This window comes from Apostichopus japonicus, chromosome 7, assembly GCF_037975245.1.
Source record: "Apostichopus japonicus isolate 1M-3 chromosome 7, ASM3797524v1, whole genome shotgun sequence".
NCBI lineage: Eukaryota > Metazoa > Echinodermata > Holothuroidea > Aspidochirotida > Stichopodidae > Apostichopus > Apostichopus japonicus.
The window spans coordinates 311,390-321,509 of record NC_092567.1 but is presented as its reverse complement, the minus strand read 5'-3'; the positions used below and the strand labels follow the sequence as shown (position 1 = coordinate 321,509).

Sequence of the window (10,120 nt, the reverse complement as noted above, 5' to 3'; positions counted from 1 at the left end):
CTTTAACATGCAAGCATCCAGAGGAATGGTGATAACTGGAAACATGTACAAAAAGTCACCCTGATGTGGACTTTTCCATACGGTTAACCTTTTCGACGGATGCCCATCACTTGATCACCACTGATTTTCTGATAATTGACCTGACTCGATTAGGAATTGCCCTCGCATTTATCGCACCGACCCTATCGTCGTGCAAAGTGTCTCCGACAAAATTGGGACCAGCTCGCCGCAGTGACTCATATTGCAGTTAAAAGTAGTTGCGTAATTTTCGAAGATCAGGTTTGTTAGATTTTCCTTTTCCAAATTGTTAGTGGCAATCGTTTTAATAGCCCATACATAGCACAAATATCCTTATATCTATATGCACGGTTAACAACTTCGTGCGGCCGGGTGTCCGCAAGTGTGTTGGACAGCGGATTTTAAGTTTTGATTGTTTCATTAGTTTGCGTCTGGGAGTGAGAGACGATGGAAGGAAGGGATACTTCCATATTCTCGAAATTGATTATTTTCGGGATGCCCTTTCGGCTTTTGCATTTTCAACATGAAATCTGTTTGAGTTGCCGGTCTCCGTCATTTTATTGACTGAGAACTTGTGTTGTGGTGGTGTTCGGGTGGAGAGGGGGTGGGGGGGGGGATTTGATAATGAAATAAAGTAGACAAAGACAAAAGCATGTTTGAGGAGTAGCGAGAGTAGCCCTTTCAGTGATTTGGATGGCCCTTAAAAGAGCCGTTGGTTTTGAGACACGTCTGATACTGGCTACTTCTTAGTTGTCTTCTTAGGTTTGGTGGCGGACGTCTTGGGCTTAACTGTTTTCTTCGGTTTCACGGCTTTCTTGACTACGGCTTTCTTGACTACGGCTTTCTTGGTGGGTGTCTTGGTGGTTTTCTTCTTTGGCTTGGTGGTTTTCTTAGCTTTCGGTGAGGGTTTCTTTGTCTTAGCAGCAGCCTTCTTGGCCTTAGCTTTCTCTCGTACTGCGGCTTTCTTCTCCTTTTCTTTCTGTTTCTTGGCAGCTGTCTTTGCCCTTTCTTTCTCCTTCTGCGCCTTGGCTTTTTCGGCTGCCTTCGCTGAATTGGTGTCGATCTTGAAAGTTCCCGTTGCGCCGACGCCTTTGACTTGCTTCAACACACCGGTTGCTACTCCTCTCTTGAGTGCCGAGTTGATGAGGGTGTTCTTCTTCTTTGTGTCGAACTCCATTGCTTGTAGGGTTGACTTAATGCCGGCTACGGATGAACCTCTAGCTTCATGCCTGGTTGTAATCGCCTTGACGATCATATCGAGGGTGCTTGGTTGAGCAGGTCTCTTTGCAACGACTGCGGACATCTTTCTCGTGTTGCTATTTACTGTCGGGTCAGGTTAGAACGATATCAAATGTATGTTTGTTTTGTAATTATGACTGATTCTTTTTGTTTAATATATTAGTCCTGGCGGACGTGAACGAAACTACCCTCGATCTCTGTCTTGATTGGTCGTGGACCTAATCACACTGACGTACAAGCACTACCTGTTTTAAACTGTTTTATTCAATTCAAAATTCTAGATACTTTCACTGCCTTTGGTAAAACCAAACCAGAATAGGCGAAAGGAGCTCAATCTAAACAATCGTGTGATAGTTTTCAAAGTACCGATTCGAAGCTTGTCGTGCTCTATTTTCGGACAAGAATAGAAGTCAAAAGTTTTCATTCGCAACTAATACATACACGTCTATATATTGTCTGGCAGTTTCAGTCACTTAAGTGTAATGAATTGAAATGAAAATTTCATCAAGAGTTAATTCAAGATGTCACCATCATAAGCGATCAGACTAAGGAGAAGTTCAACCATCCGTTAAACTTGCTTTCTGCGATATATTTTGTGTGCAATGGAACGACTGCAGACCTATGGCTTACTGCATACTAGAATTTGGGCTACGTACCTACCATACGATACCTGCAACGAATTGCTTAGATGCCGTAATCACCTGCAATCCTCCCGAGTTTTGCACCATCGGTAGTTTATTTAGAAAGCTTTAACATGCAAGCATCCAGAGGAATGGTGATAACTGGAAACATGTACAAAAAGTCACCCTGATGTGGACTTTTCCATACGGTTAACCTTTTCGACGGATGCCCATCACTTGATCACCACTGATTTTCTGATAATTGACCTGACTCGATTAGGAATTGCCCTCGCATTTATCGCACCGACCCTATCGTCGTGCAAAGTGTCTCCGACAAAATTGGGACCAGCTCGCCGCAGTGACTCATATTGCAGTTAAAAGTAGTTGCGTAATTTTCGAAGATCAGGTTTGTTAGATTTTCCTTTTCCAAATTGTTAGTGGCAATCGTTTTAATAGCCCATACATAGCACAAATATCCTTATATCTATATGCACGGTTAACAACTTCGTGCGGCCGGGTGTCCGCAAGTGTGTTGGACAGCGGATTTTAAGTTTTGATTGTTTCATTAGTTTGCGTCTGGGAGTGAGAGACGATGGAAGGAAGGGATACTTCCATATTCTCGAAATTGATTATTTTCGGGATGCCCTTTCGGCTTTTGCATTTTCAACATGAAATCTGTTTGAGTTGCCGGTCTCCGTCATTTTATTGACTGAGAACTTGTGTTGTGGTGGTGTTCGGGTGGAGAGGGGGTGGGGGGGGGGGGATTTGATAATGAAATAAAGTAGACAAAGACAAAAGCATGTTTGAGGAGTAGCGAGAGTAGCCCTTTCAGTGATTTGGATGGCCCTTAAAAGAGCCGTTGGTTTTGAGACACGTCTGATACTGGCTACTTCTTAGTTGTCTTCTTAGGTTTGGTGGCGGACGTCTTGGGCTTAACTGTTTTCTTCGGTTTCACGGCTTTCTTGACTACGGCTTTCTTGACTACGGCTTTCTTGGTGGGTGTCTTGGTGGTTTTCTTCTTTGGCTTGGTGGTTTTCTTAGCTTTCGGTGAGGGTTTCTTTGTCTTAGCAGCAGCCTTCTTGGCCTTAGCTTTCTCTCGTACTGCGGCTTTCTTCTCCTTTTCTTTCTGTTTCTTGGCAGCTGTCTTTGCCCTTTCTTTCTCCTTCTGCGCCTTGGCTTTTTCGGCTGCCTTCGCTGAACTGGTGTCGATCTTGAAAGTTCCCGTTGCGCCGACGCCTTTGACTTGCTTCAACACACCGGTTGCTACTCCTCTCTTGAGTGCCGAGTTGATGAGGGTGTTCTTCTTCTTTGTGTCGAACTCCATTGCTTGTAGGGTTGACTTAATGCCGGCTACGGATGAACCTCTAGCTTCATGCCTGGTTGTAATCGCCTTGACGATCATATCGAGGGTGCTTGGTTGAGCAGGTCTCTTTGCAACGACTGCGGACATCTTTCTCGTGTTGCTATTTACTGTCGGGTCAGGTTAGAACGATATCAAATGTATGTTTGTTTTGTAGTAGTAAACGAAATTTTACCCCTGATCGACCTCGCAAGAGGTCCTGCGGGGGATAATAGAATTGTTTTCAAAGAAAAGACAACGTTTTTTTTTTTTTTTTTTTTTTTTTTTTTTTTCTGGGGATCAGTTGTCTTTGTTGAGCCAGGGAATGGTTGATAAGTGAAGTATCGTTACAATAGCATTGAATAGAAAGCCATGGATGAATGGAGGAAAGAACCCGAAGTCAGTTGACAAAGGAGACAAAGGGCTAGCGAGGGAGAGATTTCTATTGATTGGGGTTTAAGTTCTTAAGTACTAAGGAATGAAAAGACAGATTGGTTTCGTTTATTCGGGAAGTGTGTGTTTACGACTTGGTATTTCAGGAAAAGATCTTTGATTAAAGGGTCTTTATCGAGGTTGTTTTGGTATAGGTTAATGTTAAATTCTTCAAGAAGTTTAAAAATAGGAGTTGTGTTGCCCGCATGAAGAACATGCCAGGTTCCGATATAAGAAGGGATTTTCAGTGCAATTCGATAGGCTGTTGTATGGATTCTGTTTAAAACTTGTTTGTTGCTATTAGAAATGGAAAGCAGGGAGATGCTCCCGTAGCTGAGGATCGGCTTTATTTTGGTTTTATAGATACGGATAATAGTATTCGGAGGGAAGTTATACTTGTGTGAAAGGATTTGAAGGAATTTAAGTAGAGACCAACAGCGCCCTGCAGTTCTAGCACAATGGAGTTTAAACGTGAGTTTGTTATCAAAAGTTATGCCAAGGAAAGTTGCACTAGGAGAGGCAGTGATTGGAATGTTAAAAAGGTTGATTTTAGATATATGATATCGTTGTTTTGAGTTTTGAAAGGAAAAGTTAACTAGCTTAGATTTTGAAGGATTTATTTTTACTCTCCATTTTGAGCACCAGTTTTCTAGATGTGTAATTGCTTTCTTGAGATTTAGTTCCGTTATATGAATATTTTTACTGGTGCTCCAAATGGCTATATCGTCAGCGTACTGACTGTAGTTGCACCTAGTTAGAGGGGGGATATTTAGGTCATTAACAAATAGGGTGTAGAGGAGAGGGCTGAGAACAGCCCCCTGCGGGGTGCCAGCATGGAGGCCGATAAAATTTGAGTATTGATTTTTGTAACAGATTTTTATATTGCGGTCAATGAGAAAAGACGAAAAAAGTCTGGTGTAATTGGAGGGGAGATTAAAATTTAGGAGTTTAATTCTGATTCCGTTATGCCATGCTTTATCAAATGCCTTTTCGGCATCAAGAAAAAGAGCAGTAGTGTAATGGTTTTTAACAAAGCCGAGGCGTATTTCTTCGGAGAGGCGGAAAGTTTGGTTTATAGTGGATTTGTGTTGGCGAAAGCCTGATTGAAACGGGGAAATTAAATTGTTTTGATCTAAGTGGGTTCTAGTGCGGTTGTCGATAATTCTCTCGAATATCTTACCCAAAGCTGGAAGGAGACTAATTGGTCGGTAGTTTTGAGGTTTTGTACGATCTTTGTTAGGTTTAGGTATTAAAATTATTTTTGCGGATTTCCATGGACTTGGGAAGTAACCCAATCTAAGGAGTTCGTTAAAGAGTGGGATAATATGGGATGTTACGAAAACAGGAGGGATGTTTTTAAGCATTTGGTAGTTTATGTTATCGAGACCAGGAGAGGAGGTATTTTTACAATTTTTGGTGGCATTGTGCCATTCATGTAGACTTATTTCTTTAAGTAGAGGGATGTTTTCGTTTAGAAGTCCTGATGGATTAGGGATAAACTTTTCGGCGTTATTAATGATTTTACGGTCTATTTCATCTTTGAAATTATTATCATAGGAGGGGCCATGGAAGATATTGAAAACATCTTTAAAGTATAATTCAAAAATTTTAATTTGGTCTTGAATGTTTGTGACCAAGTTTCCTACGTTATCTTTAAGTCCTTGGTCTATGTTACCGGTGTTTGGATTGGTAATGGGGTTAATGATAGTTTTTAGTTTTTTCCAAAAGGTTTTGGGGTTTTTATCATTAATTATAGAATGGCAATCATTTTTTAAACGGTTTTGGTCGTCTGCTAATATTTGTCTGTTTATTTGTTTTCTTAGCTGGTTAATTTGGGTTTTGTGAGTGGGATCTCGAGAGATCATGTAGAATCTACGAAGGCGGCGTCTGTATTTGATAAGTGTTAGAGTCTCCTTATTGAGCTTTCGATTTCTGTTTTGTTTTGTTTTTAAGGGACAATGTTTTTTGAAAGTATTGAAGATATGATGGGCAATATTATCACAGTAATTATCAATGTAATTTAGCTGGTTGTTTTTATTATTGAATTCGGGGATGGTGTTGTTTGCTAGGAGTTCCATTTTAAAGGATGTCCAATTTGTTTTATCATAATTGAAAGTCAGTTCTTTAATTTGTTGACGGTTTAGGTTTAGGTCTAATTCAAAAAGAAGTGGGAAATGGTCGCTGATTAGGTCATCTTCTAAAATTTGTACTGAATGAGTTTTAGTTGCGAGATCATTTGAGGTTATGGCGTAGTCAAGTAGCTCTGTATTGTTGTTTATTGGGTTTAATCTGGTTTTGGTGTTTTGGTTGATTATTGTTAGATTATGGATATCGCAGAGTTCAAGGAGAGCTTTACCTTTTTCGGAAGTTTTGGAGCTACCAAAAATAATGTTGTGGGCATTTAGATCTCCTAAGAGAATGGTATTTTTGTTGGAACACTTTTGTATAATAGCGGGGGAAATTGGTTCACGTGGGGGACTGTAGTAGCTAATAATATGGAGAGGTCTGTTATTTCTTTCGATTATAATTTCAATTGATTGGTTGTTAGGTTGGGTTGGGTTTGAGAGAAGAGTAGTTTTGAGAGTGTTTTTTACTGCAATCAGTACTCCTCCTTTAGACCTAGAGACATCCTTTCTGAAAATTTGGTAACCAGGAATGTTTAGATGGGAATTTGTATTTAGCTTAGTTTCGTTTAAGGAGATGATATCAGGGGAGTGGATGGCGATAAGATTGAGAAGGAGACTTAATTTTGAAAGGATGCTGTTAATATTTAGGTGAAGGAACTTCACTGAAGGAGAAAGTGAGCCTGTCATTTATGGGCTACAGGAGGGCTAAAAATGGAAGGTTGGTAGAGACGTTCCATGAAAACAGATTTAGGGGCATTTAAGTTAAGATGTTTAAGTGCCAACACAGTGGCGTAACTGGCTATGTCGTCAGCTTTAACGTTTATTTTTGCCTTTTGAAGGGTATATTGAATCATTTCGATTACAAACATTGATATGTTAATCTTTTCTTCTTTTGAGATTTTGTTTGTTACCTCAATTTTAGGGGTATTTTTGGTGACATTGGCATAGGTTCTTTGTTCTTGTTGTTTAGTTTTTGCTTCAAATTTGGCTTCTTTAAATTTAGGGCAGCCTTTGTAAAGGGCAGCATGGGATCCAGAGCAGTTGGCGCATTTTGTATTTTCTCGTTTTGAAGGGCAGTCTTTAACTCTATGATTTTCACCACATCTTAGGCAACGGGTCTCGTTTTTACATGTGTGGTGAGTGTGCCCGAACTTTTGGCATTTGAAACATTGATTAATTTGTGGTGGTTCTTGATATTCTTCGGTCTTGTGTTTTGAGTAGCCCAGGTAAAGGCCATTAGTTAAGAGGGATTTTTGTGATTCTTGGTCATTGAATGTTATTTTGATTTTCCAGGTAGGGTTGTTGGTAGCACGACTGATCAGTCTTTTTACAATTATTGGAGAGTATTCTTGGTCTTTCAGTTGTTGCTCTATGTCTTTAGTTTCTACTTCTGGGTTGATACCGCATGCTACCACTGAGAAAGTCTTTTGTTTGATATTTTGAGGGATTCTTGGTTTGGGATTGCCTAGTTTAGATTGTTGTGTCCATGGTTGTAGGAGGACGTTTGAAGATTTAGGATCATGGGGGGTGATAAGTATGTCATTGCTTCTTAGACGGTTTATGTTGGTTATAACTGCAGCTGGCTTTTCTTCGTTGATTAGTTTTGCTAGTTTGATAGGATTGTTTGATATTTCAGGCAGTATTCCAGAGACAATTATTGTTTGGGAGGTCTTTTTAGAGGTCGGTTTGGTATTTGGTGATGGATTTGTTTCTACGGAGTTTGGGCGTTGACGTTTTCTGATGTTATGGACCGGAATCCAATCATTAATATCTAGGTCTAGGGTGGATAGGTCTAAGTTTTCAATCTCTAAGGGTTCTAGTGGGCCAGGGGTTGCCATATTGGCAAGCCCCTTCTACGGGTTGGAAATGGCTTCTTAAACAATGATATTAAAAACAATGCTTCACTTACCAGAAAGAAAAATTAGACTCCAGCCTAAAACGGCGGACGGAAGAAATATATTCCGTTTACACTACAATCCTTGATGTATATGTAGCTGAGGACGCGTTCTGATATAGAATGGCGGGTAAGTGAAGGTGTAAAGGCTCAATTGATGGCGCTATACAAGTATAGAAGTGATTGTAAACATGAACGTATAAGAAAACTTGTTTTTTGAACGATTAGAACGATATCAAATGTATGTTTGTTTTGTAATTATGACTGATTCTTTTTGTTTAATATATTAGTCCTGGCGGACGTGAACGAAACTACCCTCGATCTCTGTCTTGATTGGTCGTGGACCTAATCACACTGACGTACAAGCACTACCTGTTTTAAACTGTTTTATTCAATTCAAAATTCTAGATACTTTCACTGCCTTTGGTAAAACCAAACCAGAATAGGCGAAAGGAGCTCAATCTAAACAATCGTGTGATAGTTTTCAAAGTACCGATTCGAAGCTTGTCGTGCTCTATTTTCGGACAAGAATAGAAGTCAAAAGTTTTCATTCGCAACTAATACATACACGTCTATATATTGTCTGGCAGTTTCAGTCACTTAAGTGTAATGAATTGAAATGAAAATTTCATCAAGAGTTAATTCAAGATGTCACCATCATAAGCGATCAGACTAAGGAGAAGTTCAACCATCCGTTAAACTTGCTTTCTGCGATATATTTTGTGTGCAATGGAACGACTGCAGACCTATGGCTTACTGCATACTAGAATTTGGGCTACGTACCTACCATACGATACCTGCAACGAATTGCTTAGATGCCGTAATCACCTGCAATCCTCCCGAGTTTTGCACCATCGGTAGTTTATTTAGAAAGCTTTAACATGCAAGCATCCAGAGGAATGGTGATAACTGGAAACATGTACAAAAAGTCACCCTGATGTGGACTTTTCCATACGGTTAACCTTTTCGACGGATGCCCATCACTTGATCACCACTGATTTTCTGATAATTGACCTGACTCGATTAGGAATTGCCCTCGCATTTATCGCACCGACCCTATCGTCGTGCAAAGTGTCTCCGACAAAATTGGGACCAGCTCGCCGCAGTGACTCATATTGCAGTTAAAAGTAGTTGCGTAATTTTCGAAGATCAGGTTTGTTAGATTTTCCTTTTCCAAATTGTTAGTGGCAATCGTTTTAATAGCCCATACATAGCACAAATATCCTTATATCTATATGCACGGTTAACAACTTCGTGCGGCCGGGTGTCCGCAAGTGTGTTGGACAGCGGATTTTAAGTTTTGATTGTTTCATTAGTTTGCGTCTGGGAGTGAGAGACGATGGAAGGAAGGGATACTTCCATATTCTCGAAATTGATTATTTTCGGGATGCCCTTTCGGCTTTTGCATTTTCAACATGAAATCTGTTTGAGTTGCCGGTCTCCGTCATTTTATTGACTGAGAACTTGTGTTGTGGTGGTGTTCGGGTGGAGAGGGGGTGGGGGGGGGGATTTGATAATGAAATAAAGTAGACAAAGACAAAAGCATGTTTGAGGAGTAGCGAGAGTAGCCCTTTCAGTGATTTGGATGGCCCTTAAAAGAGCCGTTGGTTTTGAGACACGTCTGATACTGGCTACTTCTTAGTTGTCTTCTTAGGTTTGGTGGCGGACGTCTTGGGCTTAACTGTTTTCTTCGGTTTCACGGCTTTCTTGACTACGGCTTTCTTGACTACGGCTTTCTTGGTGGGTGTCTTGGTGGTTTTCTTCTTTGGCTTGGTGGTTTTCTTAGCTTTCGGTGAGGGTTTCTTTGTCTTAGCAGCAGCCTTCTTGGCCTTAGCTTTCTCTCGTACTGCGGCTTTCTTCTCCTTTTCTTTCTGTTTCTTGGCAGCTGTCTTTGCCCTTTCTTTCTCCTTCTGCGCCTTGGCTTTTTCGGCTGCCTTCGCTGAATTGGTGTCGATCTTGAAAGTTCCCGTTGCGCCGACGCCTTTGACTTGCTTCAACACACCGGTTGCTACTCCTCTCTTGAGTGCCGAGTTGATGAGGGTGTTCTTCTTCTTTGTGTCGAACTCCATTGCTTGTAGGGTTGACTTAATGCCGGCTACGGATGAACCTCTAGCTTCATGCCTGGTTGTAATCGCCTTGACGATCATATCGAGGGTGCTTGGTTGAGCAGGTCTCTTTGCAACGACTGCGGACATCTTTCTCGTGTTGCTATTTACTGTCGGGTCAGGTTAGAACGATATCAAATGTATGTTTGTTTTGTAATTATGTAGTAGTAAACGAAATTTTACCCCTGATCGACCTCGCAAGAGGTCCTGCGGGGGATAATAGAATTGTTTTCAAAGAAAAGACAACGTTTTTTTTTTTTTTTTTTTTTTTTTTTTTTTTTTTTTTTTGGGATCAGTTGTAATTATGACTGATTCTTTTTGTTTAATATATTAGTCCTGGCGGACGT

At 40.6% G+C, this 10,120-nt stretch overlaps 1 protein-coding gene across 1 annotated transcript in view; it reads left to right on the top strand.

Moving 5' to 3' along the window:
• Positions 1–7,791: 7,791 nt before the first annotated feature.
• Positions 7,792–10,120, top strand: part of LOC139970195 (uncharacterized) — an 84,531-nt gene continuing 82,202 nt past the window's right edge. Inside the window, exon 1 of the mRNA XM_071975833.1 lies at positions 7,792–7,798. Within this exon, the coding sequence (XP_071831934.1) occupies positions 7,792–7,798 (7 nt within the window). The remainder of the gene's footprint in view (positions 7,799–10,120) is intronic.